Raw genomic sequence first — 18,813 nt, 5'->3', positions numbered from 1 at the left:
TGAAATCCAGGCTACAAGCCAGCAAATAAGAAACTGCATGACTCTGGATTAGGAGCTGGCAAGCACAGCACGAGTGCGTGTACACGCAGGGAAGATGAGAGAGAGTTGCTTGCACGGATAAACATAAATGCTTGTTTTTGTAAAATTAAAAAATATAATTGATTTATCTACAAACTTGAGCCTAAACAGGCAAAAAAAAACATATATAGAAAACTAAAATGCCATCAATGCAGTACCTGTACTGAACAAAACCACCCATCTTCTTGCTAAATTAAACCACTGGAGCGGAAGAGCGTCCATAGAGAATAAATGAGCACAGATCCACAAGCCTTCCTCAAGCCTCTGCCATAGGGGATGGACAATAGTCATGGGCAGATTCCCAGAGATCTCTCAGTGATCAGGTTCCAAACAACATCTTGGCCCAAACACAGACACAGATAACAACCCAGTGACACCAGGAGTAAATAATTGAATTACAGATGTGCAAATTCAGGGATTGGGCAGGAGAGGAGAGGAGGAGGTGGCACAGAAACTTAAAAAGAATTTTAAAAGACCAAGGGAAACCTCGTGACTGACAGCCACAAAAAATAAAACACACACACACACACACACACACACACACACACACACACACACACACACACACACACACACACACACACACACACACACACACACACACACACACACACACACACACACACACACACACACACACACACACACACACACACACACACACACACACACACACACACACACACACAGACAGTTCAGCTGTTCAGTTTTTATTATTACCACTGCTGGAAAAATGGAAGAAAAGGGTGGGAAGCAGATGGACAGGCAGGTTGACAGGGGTATTTGTCTGTCAGTTAAAGGTTAGACATGACTCGCTCCCCTGAAATCTGTCTGTACCTCCATAGCTTCACAGAGCTGTCAGCGAACCTGCCCATCCGTCTGGCAACCACATGGAAAATACATGTGGACAAATTTTTAAGTTAATAAAAAGCACATTTCCAAACTAATTTTATCTAAAAAGGGGGTGACGCACTTGTTTGTGGGTATTTTGTCAAAAACTCAACATATATAACTTTTCAATGTCTCCGTCATCAGTTAAATTTTTACAGCTCTACAGATCTAATGGTCACCCAGGAGAGTGGCTGCCCTAAAGGTCAAGTCGCAAAAGACAACGTCCAAATGCCAAAGTGCTGCAAAAGTCTGGCTGAGGAATGATGAAACACGCTGCATCTGAGTCTCACTGTCTGTCTAGGTGACACAAAGGGTTTCTTCTGGCTACTCAAGGATGTCAGTGGGAGCGGGATTTAGTGTCAGCGTCTGACTTGTGTTCGTGTGTTTACAGGAGGTGTTCAAAAACAGACTCGCTGTCATCTCTGGACTGTCGCACATCACAGCTCATCACAGATACGACAAGGGTCTTTGTTTGAGTTAGAGGACGGGAGGAAAGAACGTCAGCAGGTTGTGATTTAAGTGTGGACTATGAGCATTTCTCAGTGCAGTGATTATAGAAACACCTTTAAGGGGAGCTTGCTGAATGCCCGAGGCGCAGCCACAGGTGCGATCACAGCGCCAGCAAAACCAAAATTGATGAGCAAGATCGGAATGATTAGGAATTCAATGACAGCCTACCCTTAGGAAACAGCATTGTAACTGACACAGGCTAATTACGAGCAGTAACACAAGCAGGCAGCAAAACATCCCGCAGGTGTGACAACAGGTGGGCACGAACATACAATTCAAACTTCACCAATTACAATGAGTGAATGAAAACAGTTTGACCTCTCTTCTTTTATAAAGGATTTCTAATGTTTATTACAGTGTCTGCTGTTTTGTGGTGTGAATTAAAGTCTAAAGTTGCATTAATGGCTGTGACAGCCAGAACCCATGGGCCGAGGACGGAAGGCAGCGCTGAGGATGCTCTTAACGCTGACAAATGTGCACCGGGCAAGTGAGCAAGCTGGAAGAATTTGCTTTGAATGTGGCTCCTGGCAGCTGCCAGTATAGGTGCCATCCTTCTGCCTCTCCTGAGAAATTGCCAAGCCGAGGAAGTATTTCCTCCATGTTCTGTTTTAGTCATGCTTATTATTTTTACAGTGTGGCAACACTACATCTTGTCAGAGCAGGCTGTGCAGAATGTAACACCTTTAAAGCTGTGCTGACAGGGGTAGAATGAAAACATATATTCTCTCCTTTAGGAGACCCGTGGGATATATCAAAGTGCTGGCTTTAGATGGGAAATGTCTTAATGTTACACTTGTACATTGTGACCCTTTTGATCCACGGGATTAAGTTTAAGATTAAGTAGAAAAACTTTGGTAACCGTCTAACAGCCTCCTAGTTAAATGGCACTTGCTTGAATGATATTTCAGTTGATTTGTATTAGTGGGGCATTTTCCTCATGCTTTTTTCTCTCAGATGTTACATGTGGTAATTGCCCACTGCATTACTATAATTTTCAATATATTTAATAGGAAAATGCATAGTATTTACAGTAGTGTAAGCGATAGGGTTAGCATGTGACTCCTAAGGTTACCAGTAACTGCTAAGAGCTTTCTGTGCTTGTAGGTTTAACCCTTTGCTGCGAGGTTCCATTCATTCCTGTGTCCACATATGACATCCCTGTGTTTTGTAGTGACTTTGTCTTGATGAAACCACAAAGATAAGAAACAAAGAACAAAGGAATCAAGACGCGGGTAAAAGTGGAAGGGTTACGTGCACCTACACAGTTTGGAAACAGAGCCTCCGTGTCATCAGCACGTCTGCACTCTGATGTCAGCTCCAACCTGAGTGGCTGACCTTTTTAAGTGCTGCAGGCTCTTTGTTCTGATTGTCTTTGGGCCTGTGTGTACAGGGCACATCTTTGTTCTTTGCATCACTTGCACCACCTCGCCTCCGGCTACTTTCCTTTTTCCAGTCACCTTTAAGAGGCATTGATCTTTCAGTCCACCGTTACTGCAGCTGGCTGATATTAAACCAACCATTAGAATTTTATTTTAATAACCTGGTTTTGCATTACAGATCTTATACATATTTATCATTTGCATTGGAATGTAAAATATTTATTTAATTTGGTCTTTGAGTAAATGTGTTTTCTTTACCCTATGTTCTTCATAAAACTGTAAAATGTTAAAAGATGCGTAAACATTTTAAAAGAAAAATGCAATTTCCAGTCCAGTACCTGTGATGGCTCACTTGCAGCTCTCCAAGAAGCTGATTCTTGAACCACTGATCAAAGTCCACGTTGTCGAAGAGTTCGTAGGCTGCCAGTCCAACTGCATTGTATACTGCAGACAAATCAAGCACAGTCAGAAAATCCATTCCATTCAGGCACAATGATTAAAATGAGACCAGCAAATTAACACTGAGCTGCAATGTAACTGTAGTAAACATGCAATAAGATGGAAATGCCTCTATACTACAACACTGCCCATCAGATGAATAAACTAATTACAGCCAATATGAGACAAAATACAGAGTTTTAGCACCAGTATTTACACTCACTAGCAAATTTATTAAGGACAGCTGTAATGCCTAAGGTTTGGCCCACCACATTTAAAATGAATGAGGCATATCTCATAAAGGGAGTGTGGTCAGTGTACATCAGGAACAGCAAAAGGAAAGTAGCAAAATGCAGAGAGCACAAAGAAGACAACATGAAAATCCGAAGATGAGGTTATAAAAAGACAGAGAGCTAAAAGCGAAGCGAGCCACACCATTTCTGTATTACTTTAAACGTAATAAATTTTGACAGAGATTGGAAAAAAAAATTAAAGCTGCAGAAAATAAGGTTTAACTAAAACAAACTTTTTTATTATTTCAATTTTGTTTTATTTTTATTTTGTTTTTCCAGTCATAAACACAAGTATGTTGGAATCTACAAAATGCATGAGAGAGAAAAGTCAACACAGAAGCTAAAGGATGACACAGAAAGATGAAAAATACTAATTATCACAGATGATCCAAAATTTATGATGCAGCTAAAAGCCTCTCGCACATAATTTGTGTTACTTATCATGACACAAAGACAGATGTGATAGATGTATTGGGGGATATGCAGAAAACAAGGATTGTCTAGAGGTGCTAATGCAGTGGCCCTGGTCAATTATAACAAAGACAAAGCAATGAGCTGTTACTGTTTATAGGTAAATAAGACAGACAGGAAATTGGATACGTGACAGGCATAACCCACATGCTTTTCTTTCCTTCCTTAGAGCCAAGACTGCAGAAAAACACAGCTAAGGGCCCTGTAATGTGTGGATGTCCCAGAGATTTCTTCATTAGCATGAATATCACATTTTGTGTTCTTGTTTATAAAGTCCTGCGTTAATGATGCAGTTTAGCTTTGCTTTGGGGAGAAGGGTAGTTATTTCCACATCTACAACACTCCTAAATTGTTGTGATCCCCCAAAATGAGATGTTTATACATTTAAGATGTGTTTTAATGGTCCAAAGAGCAACTCTTGGTGTGCAAAAAATACACTTTCCTAGTCTAATGTGTACTATTTTGCAGGGGGGAGGATTCTCTTATCTAGCAAAAAAAAAAACATCTGTCATATATAGGTGACAGGTGTGCAACTGATACAGGTACTGCAAACAAAAATACCCAAACATCTTGTGGATGTCTGCACAACAAAAGGTACTCTACAACACTAGCAAATGGTGGCTCATCTTGGTTTGATGCCAATTAGCAGCGTTTGTGAGCTATGAAAGGAGCAATAAACAGTTGGTTGTGCTTCGAGAGCAAATATGGTTGTTATGTACTGTAATAATTATTATAATGTAGGATAAACTTCTTTCTGGCACAATGGGTGAACTAATGCGCCTTTGTAAGCTTAGGCATATAATGGTGAGCCATGAGCTTAGAAAAACACTAGACACCAGTTTCTGCACGATTATAATTAAATTTTCTATTTTAATATTACGAAAAAAGGCTGCACCTTCTGATATTGAATGACCCTCTGGCACTTCACCGAGCTTCACTACAGCTCTCACAGCCGCAATTATCGGCCGCTGCTGCTGTTGCCACAGCCGAGCATCATCATCCAGCAATGTTTGCTATTTTATCTACACTGTCAACAAACTGCTGGGATCTCTACAGGCATCCAGCTTTAACAGCGGCTCTCTTAGCAGTCAATCTCAGAGGTCTGTGATTTAGTGGTATATGGCTTAAAATCACCAGAGAGGTAGGTCTGACCTGCCAAGGTCTTATAAAAAAAAACACAAGGAAAGGGGAAATGAAGTGAGAGAAGGGAAAGTCAATAAGAAAGAAAATGGGTGGTGGCCAAGATGTCTGTGAACAATTAGAAAAATAAAAAGCAAGCTATTGGTAGAGTCATTATGCAGATGTCATTCCTTAGCCTAAATGATTTTTATGCATCCTGCAGCTCTCTTTAATCAAATTCACATCCCAGTTTACCCTGCTCTTTCTCTCCATCTGTTTGCTCTGTGGAGGACCGTGGTAGAAAATTTCAATAACAAAGCAAATCTGTCAACCTTCAGCTATTGTGTTGCTGTTATACCAGTAAAGCTGGCATGGCATGAGCAATGCTAGAAGTTATTGTACCAGCAACATTAGATGAAGCATTTCACTCACCTGCATCCTTCATTAGCAACTGAACAGGGTCTTCCACACTTGTTGGACCTGTAAAGGCACAAGCATATATTCACTGTAATATCCAGGACGAGACACACTGCATTTGTAAAATAGGCAATAAACTTGTGTATATTGTAGGAACAAGATTTAAATAGCCGGCGCCTAAATCCCGCCTGGAGAGATTGGAGGTTTGGAGTTTATTAAAGTTTTGTTTCTCCCACAGGTCTGCTTGCTCCCTACCCAATAGCCCTTGTTGTGATCTCAGGTTTGGAAATCAATATGTGCTTCCCTTTAAACACAGAATTATCCAATCTGGCGTCTTTCTTACTCCAGCAGAACCAATTGCCACTATGCCACCTTGAAACAAAGGCAGCTTGGAAGACAAGTGTGGAAACAAAACGTCTTAACTACCTATTTTGCACTAAGCAATACTAATTCACCAGCAGACCAGAGGCTACAGAGAAGAGTGCTTATAACAGTGGACATCATCACTAGGACACTAAAGTGAACTAAAGTATGCATCCCCTGCTCTCAAGGTCACAGGTTACAAGGTCACGTTTCATAAGAGGTAGCATGGCCTGGGGCTGAGTTTGTATTACCAGGAAACATACATACTGTATGAGCACAGCTGATGCACGCGCTTTCAAAACAAAGGCAAATAATAATACCTATTACACCTACATTACGTGTGTGTGTGTGTGTGTGTGTGTGTGTGTGTGTGTGTGTGTGTGTGTGTGTGTGTGTGTGTGTGTGTTCGCGCATGTGTGCTCAAAACGAAAGGGGAATGACTTAAACATTATTAAACCTTGCAGCATAACAATAAAAAGGTACAGCACCAGAATCTACCTCCAATTCCATTAGAGATGTACAATTTCCTGCAGAGCTGCATTAGACAGCATTGTACTTTCAGCTAGGTCTATATAATAAGCCAGTCTGCTGAGAAGTGAGCTGACTGTATTTAATAATATTTGAAAAGACATTTAACTGACCCTGGAGATTCTGAACCATATCCAATAGCACCGGCGTCAGGGTCTGGCTGTAGTTGTGGAAGATATCCAGGAACAATACTTCTGTACAAGGCTAAGTAAGAGAAGCAGAGCAGAAGACGCAATGAGAAAACATACACATTGTCACTGCAAAAACAAATACGTATCCAGAAGTATATTCATTTGGATGTCACAAATTACACATGCCCTTTCCTACTGCACTGTATAGACACTGCTGCATTACATCATTTGGCCATTAACTGTCCTCCATGGTATCAGGCAGTCAGAGGTTACAAGACACTTCCAAAAATCCTATACAGTTTCATCACTATCATTTAGCCATTACATTGGGTGCTTATGGAGGGAGATGAGCATCCTGAGCACACAGAAGCTCTAACATACACAGTAAGACAGTTTATACATGGTGAAGAAAAAAGACAAGACAAACAATCAGAGGTCTATTCAGATGCTGCATTAGTCTGTATGCAAGGTATAATTAGCCTCTGCAACCTATAGCTAACCTGCTCTGCTATAACGTGGCAAAACATCATGTAACAGTTCAGTGTGAAGCTGTAACAGTGTTTAGCTACAACACCTACAGCGATACGGACACACAATCTGTTCTAATTAAGAATCCAGAGAAAAGTGGTGATTTTGTTCTAACCTGAGTCGCTAACAAACGCGAACTGACCTGTCAGAAGCGATCACTGACGAAACAAAAAGTGATGAAACAATGTTAATTGTAATAAGCTAGCTACTAATTATAGAAGGTCATGTCATTTTGCTTCTTCTTCACAATGATTTAAATGAATAAGAGGTTCAGAGAAAAAATGCGTTGGTATACTTCAAAGAAAAACCAGGGCAGTTATTAAGTGATGAAACTAAGTACAATGCATTACGAGACAGATAGGGAGAGGAAGAAAATGAGGGGTCGACAAAATTAAAATAAGACGGGGAAAAAATGTTCAGAAATCACAACAGCTGAAGATAAGCCTCTGCCAATAAACTAAAGAGCCACAGACGTCTCACAGCCCCGAGGAGCACTGTTTCATGATGCTGTGATGTGTACAGTTTGCTCACTGTCGCCTCACAAACCGCAGATTCGAATTATTGAAAATACATCATGTGCTAGAGTGACCTTGAGCAAACGCATATGTGTTTACCTGGTGTGTGTCTGCTGGATAAAGGTGTTGTCCTACCCCTAACCCAGTGTGGTTGAGTTAAGGGTAGGACTATGTGTACTATAAGTGGACTGAAAATTACTCAGACCTGCGAACTGAAGGCTTAATAGGTTAAGTCTGTCTCGACTCACCCTTAAACTGTATTTCCAAGAGTCTCCGCCTGTTTCTTCAACAGCTGGAGAAAAGATGAGAAATTATTTATGCATTAGCAAACTTGAGCAATTAAAAAGTCAGAGATTCAGAGATTGTAACAGACACTGACAGAGGAACTACTGTACTGGTGTAGTCTGAGGGGTCGAAACTCTGACAGGGCATTGATTTGTTACTGCTACTGTTGTTTAACATTGTGCCATCGCTACGACTAAGATTACTGCTTTACAGTTTATTTTTGACATCATTAAATGTTGCATTACATAAAACACAAAAACAATCACTGGTAATGCTGAAAGCAAGGCATCTAAACCATATAACATTCACAAGGATATAAAACACTGAATATAGGAATATATATAAATATATATACATTACATCAAAAAGGTCTATTGAAGTTTGCACCCAAAGCTTTACTGCCAGCTTTTTGGACTAAAGAACTGGCTGCTCTTACTGTTCTGGACTTCCCAGGATGATGTCTTTTAAATTTGCAAATCTGCATGTCCAGATAAGTCCAGATGTGCATTCGTTCCATGTATCTGGGAATGTGCTATTACCAAAGCTCTCTGGGTCCTCTTCCCACATTGCCAGCTCTTCCTCTGTGAGAAGGAAGTAGTGTGAGACGAGCCGGCGTCCAATCTCTGTCAGCGTGGGGTGTGTGAAGAATGCTGTCTTGATCTTGTGAGCCTCCAGACTTTCTGGCTTACTGTCTGGAAGAGGGAGGAGAGAGAAGCGATCGTAAGGAAACAAACCAATGAAAAAACATAATTCACTTTGGCACATTTTTTAAACCTACTTTGTAAAATATATCACCCAGAGTAGTGAAGTCATGCTGTTTGGTTAAATCCGAGCTTTAAATGTAATTTGGACAGCTATTTAAATAGCAGTCAGTAATATAAAGCAAAGAAGAAATGAACATATTGTCTATGACCAGACTCCACTTTACCTTTTGCTACACCTTCATAATTAAAGTACTCAGTTAATAAGCAAACGGAGCCTAACTCTCAGCGTAAACCTAAAGCACCTACATGTGCCATGACAAGAACCCCTTAAAACGTGGCTCGGCTCCATCGAGTAATGGTATCTGACAAGGCTCCACAGTGAGGCCCTGCTAGTTGGTTGAATAAAGACAGAGTGCTGCGCTTCACGGCTAATGAAGCAGTGGAGGTTTCTGACAGCTTGAAAGAAACATGAGCCCCGGTGAGTTATGGTAACGCTGATGATATCACAGTGTTATGTTTTCAAAACACTGTCAGTGATCAGCTTCGAGCAGTCGGTGGCATTTTCTGCTGGCATCTAAAAAGTCTCACTAGTGGATCTGCCTTTCATTTTAATTTTCTATGTCCTCATCCATCTTTTGCAAAATCTCTTCACTCTTCATCACTCTGTTGGAACTCTCTCCCCCTTCTTGCCCCTCTCTCAGAGGGGCAAGAAGAGCTGTCATATCCTACCATCGATGTTCTTGGCAGGTTTGTAGGCGTCATTCTTTACGATCATCTTGATGAGGTTCATGCACTGGACAATGAATCGTTCAAAGGTCACTCCCTCCCCTGCAGGTGTGAACACGTAGCTCACAGCAAACTCCAGTGAACGCTGGATCAGAGGAATGAATGCGCATGGATGGTACTCCAGGAAGTCTAAAAGCTAAACCGTGGAGGAAGAAAAAAATCTATTCAGACTAAATGTTCAGGAAAATACTTGCATGCATAGTGTCTAAATTCATAATTAGTCTCACTCACAACTTTTGTGTATAAAATGATGGTCTTCTCCAGCTTTTCTCTGCATGTGCTCTCTGGGCCGACCTGCCGACCTGAAAGACAATCACAATCACTAACATCAAGCATTCAGGTCAATAGCTGAATTACCTAACTAAGACATTAACTTGTCCAATTATACTTTTTTGGAACAGAAAACCTGCATGGTCTTAATGCCACATGGCCATGGGCAGCCTCTCTATTAGGATTTTACTTCACATTCCATGACCGATGAATAAAAAAAAATTAAAAAAAAAACCTGCAAAGGGTGAAACAACTTTTTGTTCGTTTCTAGCTTATTTTTATACAAGTCCATTTCTCACGAGTCTACTACATGTTTCATTGTACAAAGTAAAATGTAATAATAAAACAACTTATAAAAATGACTCTTTTCTTTTTAATTTCACTACATAAAACCACTCATGATCCTTGAGCCAGTAAATATGTCGTATATAGTTTACTTCTTTGTCAGCTTCATTGATGGAATGAGAAAAGGCAATAACGGTCCCTGGCACTCCTCCAATCATTTGTGAACAGCCGGGGTCACAGTTTCCTCACCCCTCACACACACATTGATTTCTTTACGCAGACGCTGATCTAAAGTGACATGTGATTATTTAAAAAGGTTAACTGGCTCAACAATTGCTCTTTCTTGCTTCTTTCAGACCTAAACAGATCAGCGATTATGCAGATTGGAAACAATTGCATTCTACAGTGCATCTGTGTTTTCTTTATGCAGGTGTGCAACAGCTGGTAATGTTAGTGCATACTGAGCCAAATAATCAGTCACCAAGACCGCACATCTGAACCAATGAAACCTGCTTTCAGAATCTATAAAACAAATAAAGAGGGACATAAAATAAAGAAATAATACTGAAATTAAATGCTAATATTATAATTACGTATATGCAACCTGACAAAGAGGTTTTTCACTGTGACTGACAGAAACAGATGGTGACCTGAGCTGGAGGACAAACATCTAACAGGAACAGCCAGACATCTAAATGGACCACAAAGGCCGTCTCGAAACCACCAGTTTATATAGCTGACCTTATCAGCCTGTGCGGAGCTGATATTTCTCCTCAGCCTGGTTGTGAGCTGCCTTGCTGTTTCCCCTATCTGACAGGTCCAAATACCAACAGGACCCCGACCCTGTCTCCACTGCAATCAGGCCAGATTAAATATTGGGAATGATGGTTGAGGGTGATATCTCAAATAAGACTTTGTGTAACTGAGGCTGAGGTGCATCTCTCACGCACTTAGGGAAAAGGAAATAACTATCTATAGTAGGATCAGACAGGAAAATTGAGCTACTGTTGCTGGTAGTGAACCCCTACTTGGCACTTTCTTATTTCCAGTGCAGAAATTACTCAGCCAGACAAAAATAAAATAATCTTTTAATAAACCACTGAACAGAGGATCCTCTGGTTTAGCCACAGAAACTTGAAACTAACCTAGGTCACGTCGGTTACATTAAGCAATCTTCAGTACATAAAACTATGTAAACTGTGTAAAACTATTGTATAAATTAAGTGCGGACTTAAAAATAGAAGTAGAATGTGTTTAAAAGATGTGGATAAACAAATATAAAAGGCATGTGTCAATCAAGATAGGCAAGATCAGGCTCATGATTAATTAGATATTAACATTCCGTAATTATTCTTATTATACTTTATAAGAGATACTTTGTTATGTAAGAAATAATACTATGTATAGATATTAATTACAAACCAATGATTGAAATGTGAGGTCATTGGGTAGGACTAGATAAGTCTAACTTCTTCCTACTTCGCTCAAGCATGTACTAGGTAAACTGAAAGCTGATTAGCATTTTCTTATGTGTATTTGTATTTAAACCATACATACCATTTATACTTTCATAAGTGAATAACACTGACTTAGTGTGGCTCAGTAAAATGCATCAGTTGGGCTTTAGTTCTCCTTGTCACTTCTGTGCAATAACAACTACACTTCTTTTACATTAAATCAGTATTAAAAGGCTTTTTAAGAAATCATTTTTAGACAAATTTGTGGAACACTAGAGAGAAGTGACTTATTACAAAGGGCGGCAAGGTTAAATGACTTAATTTTCTCATAGCTCAGACCTACTAGCAAGGGATTAGGGCATCTATTAAGGTTTTAAAGTGAGACACATTTTATGGTGTCTTTAACCTGAAAAAAATCAATAATTCCAAAAATACAAATTTCTAAAAAGTCAGAGAAATAGTAAAGTGAGCAAAAAATGAATAACCCTTAGGACGACTGAACCTGAACTTTTATTTTGAGGCTGATGAATTCAGCAAGGAGAAAGAGACGAGTACTCACAGCATTCCAAGAACAGTTTTAGCCTTTCAAACACTGCATTGAGGAAACCCTGAAACAGAAAGACAGGGTGAAATGACATTTGATCTCTGACATTTCTAGAGTTGAATTACCCATGATAATATTATCAGCATCACCAAGAAGCGGACACATTAACCAGGAAATAACTTTAGAAACAGTGCAGTGTGTGTGTGTGTAGGGGCACACCCCTGCCCTGAGAAGTATAAATGAAAGTGCCAGCTACACAATATGAGCGGGAATCAATTTTCTGTAGTCTGGTGTAGCTGTGGCTTAGCATGGGAAATTAGATGATAGATGGAGATGCGATCTGTTTAGTTCTGCATTAACGTCTGGCCACGAGGTCAACAGCAGTGTCATTAATCACACAGCCAGCCAACGCAGCTCAGCCATCGACTGCAGCCCCGACAAGAGCTGGTGAAGAAAGAGGGGGGTCAAACGAGGAGCACGAGAAAGAGGGAAGGAAATGATGGAGAGCAAAGTTCACAGCAGACATTTGTTAGCGTAATGGTGGGAATTAGAGAAAGAGGGGTAGAACATGTGAACAACAGAGGAGGAGCAGAACACATGGAGCATGCAGGGGAAATAATAATGAGGTAAAATAAGTTATAAAACTTTCATGATGAAAAGGGTTTCACAACAGAAGAGAATGCAAGGTGAGGCTCGAGTGAGAAAATCAATTAGGATGTTAAAAACTAGGACATATTGGGCATTAAATGCATGTCAGCGAGACGCTACCACAGAGAGATGCGTCTAATCTGTGTGATCATTTCAGAAACAGGTTTTAGATGTATTTGGCCTCATATGTGCTCACAGAGGTAGCAGGTTTGGGTAATAGGCTATCAGTATTACTTTGTGTGATTTTCTAACCGATTATTTCCCATAAATGTTAACGCAACTCCAACAGTTTTGTCTCCGACATTCACTGACATCAATCCCAGCCCCGTCGCAGCCCCTGTTTAACAATCAAGCCGAGGACAAACTGCAAAATAAGGTTCAGAAATTCATCACTGTGACAACCTATGTGAAAAAACAAGCCCGTCGGAGTGTGAAAGCAGCCAGTGTTTTCATCCTAAATGCAACTATTTTGCACTCGCTGCGGTTTTCCAGCACTGCTGTTTCTGTGGTGATTTTAAAAAGGAACCTAATTTTGCCAGAATGTTCACATACTTCTGGAAAAGGAGTGAATGTAAAACTGCTCTTTATAGGAGTTCCAAACCGTGAATGTCATAAACCAGGGCTGTGGCATATTGAGCCAAGTTCAAAGACGTAGCGCCAAAAAGCAGAGGGGGGAAGAAAAAACAGAGCCATGACAGAAACATAACCTTGAAACAGATTATACAAAATAACTAAATAAATTATCGTATATGATTTTAACTGCATCACACCCATCAACATAGGAAAAGCAAAATCAAAGATGACAAGCCATCAACATGTTGAAGACTTCATCAATAAGAGCGTGAAACATCTTCAAACCATCACAGGACGTATGTGAAAATATCAGTCACAATTTTTTTTCCCCAAAGACTTTAATACTAAGATACAAGTGAATATGATCCAAATGAGGATTCTTGGGGATTATTAGACTGTGTTTATCCTGAGACTAGGACTGTAAACAGCTTAACTACAAATAAAACCAAAGAAACAGATGAGTAACTAGATGTTGGTACGTGATGTTGAAGGATATTATAACAGCAAAAAGCTATTAGCGAAAGAAAAATGCTGTTAAATTTTTTAAATAGTATAACCATGACCTAAATGTTAAAAAAAAGAACTGGCACATTATATAGCATCACATCAATATATTTCTGTTAACTCACTCACTCACTAGTAGAAAGTACAAAATCAGATACCGGCATCTCCTGAACATGAAATATTAACTGCAAACCATCACATTTGCTCCTGGTCTTGAATTACCAGCAAAAGGAAAATTACATTTTAATGCCAGTATTTCAACCACTACACTCCCTTCAGGCTTCAAGCTAGACGTTTTCTCATTAGTGGAATAACAGAGTACACTAAACAGGATCTTTCCGTCACAAAATGTCGCTCCCATCTCCCATTTGACAGAGAGGGAAATAAATTAATAAAAATACATCGAGAATAAGTACAAGAAAAGACAAGAGCAGACAGCCCAGTCTCTCTGCTACTGTCTCTCCAGGACTGAATCACAATGAGCCATCTCGTATTGGTAATGACATTGTCTCACTGCATTTGTTGTATATCCATATCTCAACATCAAATTCAATGTCCTTGTGGCACAATTACTTTGAATCATAACTGACTTTTTAATAGACCAATTCAGCCTATAAATGGTGAAAATGAAACAATGCTGTCATAACCTCCAAGTACAATAAATAAGTGTCTTATTTATGAAGGTACTTACTGGAAAAGAAATATAATAACAATCCTAAATGTCAAGACACAGCAGTGTATGTTAGTTTAAAACATACACTAGATATTCATATGTGACCAGTGTTTAAAATATTAAGAGTTTTAGGAGCAGAAATCTCCATTTTAAGATTAGAATTAAATCTATCCACTCCAAGCGCTAAAATGCACGTTAGTCTTGATAATAGTGTGAGCGTAGCATCACTGAGTTCAGCACACGCAGTCATACAGATCACAGGGGAGCTTTAAGAGAAATTAGAAGTTCAGTCCAAGGGTATGTTTCCCTTATTTAAAATTAAAGTACTTTTAAAAAGTCCTTGAGATCTGACTTTCAAAGTCACTCCAGTCATTTACTTATGAGTAACCTTGTTTTCCATTATTCTCTAAAACATTCAGTTACAGCTATTTTTTTAACCAAACTTTGACAGACAAACCAGGAAGTATGAAGTCCTCTGACAGACCTCAAAGAACCGAAAAATTTTGTGCAACTGATTCCATTATCTTGGAGATACGATATACAAGATTTTTTTAAACCATTGAGATTTACACTAAATTGTATAAACTTGTTCATGGGTTTGGACCCACAAAGAATGGGAGAAAAGCTCATCCAGAACATTTGACTCTTTGAACTCAGACTTTTAGAACTTTCAATCATCACAACCAGTCACGACTAGAGTCATTTTCAAAGCGCTAACAGGAAAATGTGAGCTTCTCTAAAGTATCAACATTTCTCACCATCACTTCCATATTTTGTTGTGGCTCTTGAAATCCATGGACAGTTAACTTGCGAAGAACTGAGGGGCAGAAAGAAAAAAAAAAACGATAGAGAACTTAATTAACTCTTTCACATGTACATAACTTGTCAGCTTTAGAACAGTTTGATCTTTGTGAAACAGAGCCATGTGTAAATTTGCATGAAGGCAATTGTTGCCACCTTTAAGGGACAGAAGTGTCCTCTCTAGCGAGCTGAGAGCTGCGGCGTCATCTCTGGCGTAGATCTGCTGGAGGAAGCAGTCGGTGTGATGGCTCCACAGGGAACATGCAAAGCTGTAGATGCCTGAAGCCAGCTGCCAACATACACATGAACACAACAGTCAATCACACACACACACACAGAAATTATTCGGCATCACTGATCATGTTCCGCAACAGGCAGATGAGGTCACTCTGGTGAACTTATGAAATTAATTAAAAATGAATGTGCACATAGGATTTACATAAATGCAAATTGACTGCTGCAGACGCTACACTGCAGGTACATTAATATTGATGCAAATTGTACCTCTACATTACCCAGCTATACAGAACAAGAACAGGGAGCAGAGAAGACCTGAGTCACGGGTCCAATTTAGCTGTAATTGAACTTCCTCTTCTAGCCACTGCCAAAACATTATTTGGATCGAAACCAATTACGTTTTCTCTACGATGGCATTCTCCTATAGAGATCATCAAAGGCAGACTAAAAGACATTGGCCCCCATCCACTGTTTAATACACAGTCTGGCCAAGTAGCTCAGACAACAGAACAAAAATGACAGCATAATTATGAACGTGGATTATGCTATGACAGAGCAGAGTAGATGTAGACATCTGAGTAACTATTGACTAGTGATCCGATACTCACATTATCAAAGTGGGACCTACATATGTAGATGTTAGTACTCTGGTATATGTAAAAAAATAACAAACTATTGCTACTAAACTAGACCTAAATATAATGTGGGGTGACACAGCAATGGGGCTGAGTACTTTTTTGCTTATATCTGCTGTTGGTAGCAGTGACATTGGAACTGGAGAAAGTCTGGGAAACAGTGGTTAAGATGGTAACATATGCCTGCGAAAAAGAGAAATCCCCCTTGTGACAGCACAGCACCGGCTTTGATAGACTCTTTAAGGAAAAGTGCCAGACTGGCAGGTTTCTTCTTTGAAGAGATTTCTACTTTCCTTGCATTTCTTAGATCTGGCCTAATCCAAAGCATTGAACCTAAAACTGAAGGGTAAGTAAGTCCTTATTGATTAAACACTTGGAATTCTGTTATAAGGAAATCAGTACTATGTACTAGTATTGGTAATGCCGCTGAATTCTCTTAATCCAAGCTCTTGTCAAGTGAAGAGCAAGACTAACATTTTCTGTTTTCTGAGAAACACACGTCATTGCTTGATTTTGGGAGCATTTCACAAATTATTCACATCCCTTGACCACAGATAATATTGCCACAACACACAAACACACACACACGACTGGCAGCTTGCGATAACTAAAACTCTCTTTTTACAAAAGAGAAAAGCAGCTGGTTATTTCGCTGCCAGCTTGTGAATGAAGCACCATCTGATTTCCAATCAATGAGCTCAGTGAATTGTTGCATATTGTGTGAAAAGAGGATTCTGCATCAGTTATTGTTCTCACCCATATGGTGTTTAAGTGTTGGTTTAAAAAGCTCTAGAGTAGTAAAAGCCAGAGTCTGTGTATTTGTTTGCTTCTTTGTCGCCTGTCTGCAGTTGTGAAAAGAGGCAAACTCTAATAGGAGCTGATCATCATCTCTATCTGCTACCTGATGTCACACTTGAACAGGTAAAGTCACAAACCACAGCCACTCCAGAAAAGTGCTTAGATTCTCAGGCTGTGGAATATTGTCTCTAATTCTAAGCCAGGCACTGGTTATCACCTCCTCCATATACTATAGCTGCATCTCTGAGCTTCACACAAATCAAACAAGTGCAATATAATATTGGCTGTCTTTAAGTCTACTTCATACCTAAAAACCTCCAAATTGGGAAAGAATAGCAGCAGCATTTTCAGTTTCATGGTTTTTGAACAAAGTCACAAACAAAAAAATATATATTTACATTAACATAATTGTTACTGCCTGGCTTTACATGAAGACTTCAAGCTATTGATAAAAAACGTGGCTCAACCTGTTACTAAATAATTCATATTATTGCTGCCATTACATATGTTTAATATGTTGAATCAACACATTAAGGATCATTATGACCGCTCTGATCATCATGACATTTTATGCCCATCACATTTTCTTGCAACTCTGAGGCATAAACATTCAGTTTCTGTGACCAAAGAATGCAAATAAGAAGACCATGCACCAAATAGGGAAGTGGGAAAAGATACCAAAAATGGATGTCTGGGTGAGTTACACATAAATACAATTGCTTTTTGTGCTTCTAGCGACTGTAAAATGCATTCTCCCGCTGTCTTAAGCAGCTCCGTTGTTGTGCTGTTTAAATCAGTAAAATGGCACAAATGTGGATGTTTGGGGTATTAAAGGGTATCTGCTCCATATGACCCACTGGCACCCGGGGAGCACTAGACACTACACTAGTTTAACGAGGGCTGCAGCGACCTGGTCCCTCACTCCCGTGTTTACATCATATTTATATGCATTAAGCTGTATTCATCCAGGGTTCTGCTCAGGACAACATGATCTACAGTTGCACTGAGCTTACTTAACCATCCTGTTTGGCAGCGTGATGATGTTTTATTCCCTAATATGATTTTCAGTTGTACAATTACATTATGAGAAACTGCCCTTCAGGCATGGCCTGGTGAATTAATCATTTTAAATTACCACACTTGGTCTACACTTGTTCAAATAAGAAAAACAGTGTAGTGAATCTTTTTTTTTATATTTTTACACTGTCAAATCTACTGAATATTTCTCATTCATCCAGTTCTGTTCCTCTCTTTTCCATAACTTTGTCATTGTACATTTTAATTTGCAAGGCTCCCAGTTCCATTCTCCTCTTTGGATACAGCCTTGACTTTAGCTTTACACCTTTTATACTACAATATATCTTCTTATTTGATCCTTCTTCCAGATCTTGAAGTACGTCAATCATTTCCCCAACAAATATCATTCTCCCTCCCCAATTTTTATATCTATTTAGCAAGGTGTCAGGCATAATTCTTAACAGCATAAAACATACATCTAGTAAATGCGCATCATTTATTTGGATGCAGTCAACCTGCTCTACCAGATGTTTCAGGTGGGATGACGGACCAGAAAGTGCTAACCCTGTTCGAGACACCCACATACTCAAAGCGGTACTTAAAAGTTATGGCCGCACTAAATAGAGGACGGAGTGAACAGAGCACTATATAAATATAATGATGTGTATATAACAAGTGAGCACACAAAAAAGAATAGGAAACTTCACAATAGGCGATGAATAAACAGAAAAGGTAACAATGACCTCACCACATATCAGAAACACATCGCCGGGTGTAGCGGAGTGCAATAAAATATATACAGCTGCAGAAATTGTAGCTGTTAGAGCTTCATCAGGCAAAGTCATACAGACGGGTTCAAGAGGTATAGTGTGTCACTGGAATTTAAATTAACAACAGCGCTTTGTCACTTCTCTCGTCACACTTTCACAATGAGT

At 39.5% G+C, this 18,813-nt stretch overlaps 1 protein-coding gene across 2 annotated transcripts in view; it reads right to left on the bottom strand.

Moving 5' to 3' along the window:
• The window catches only part of ipo11 (importin 11), a 71,230-nt gene that overhangs the window by 42,477 nt on the left and 9,940 nt on the right, over nucleotides 1-18,813 (bottom strand). For both annotated transcript variants that reach the window (XM_029161081.3, XM_029161082.3), the window contains 10 exons: nucleotides 15,348-15,480; nucleotides 15,149-15,207; nucleotides 12,008-12,056; nucleotides 9,668-9,738; nucleotides 9,380-9,572; nucleotides 8,486-8,638; nucleotides 7,910-7,953; nucleotides 6,601-6,691; nucleotides 5,612-5,659; nucleotides 3,197-3,302 (listed from right to left, as the gene is read on the bottom strand). In XM_029161081.3, the coding sequence (XP_029016914.1) occupies nucleotides 3,197-3,302; nucleotides 5,612-5,659; nucleotides 6,601-6,691; nucleotides 7,910-7,953; nucleotides 8,486-8,638; nucleotides 9,380-9,572; nucleotides 9,668-9,738; nucleotides 12,008-12,056; nucleotides 15,149-15,207; nucleotides 15,348-15,480 (947 nt within the window). The remainder of the gene's footprint in view (nucleotides 1-3,196; nucleotides 3,303-5,611; nucleotides 5,660-6,600; nucleotides 6,692-7,909; nucleotides 7,954-8,485; nucleotides 8,639-9,379; nucleotides 9,573-9,667; nucleotides 9,739-12,007; nucleotides 12,057-15,148; nucleotides 15,208-15,347; nucleotides 15,481-18,813) is intronic.

This window comes from Betta splendens, chromosome 9, assembly GCF_900634795.4.
Source record: "Betta splendens chromosome 9, fBetSpl5.4, whole genome shotgun sequence".
Taxonomy (NCBI): domain Eukaryota; kingdom Metazoa; phylum Chordata; class Actinopteri; order Anabantiformes; family Osphronemidae; genus Betta; species Betta splendens.
The sequence above is the reverse complement of the archived record's forward strand: the minus strand, read 5'-3'. Positions and strand labels throughout refer to the sequence as shown.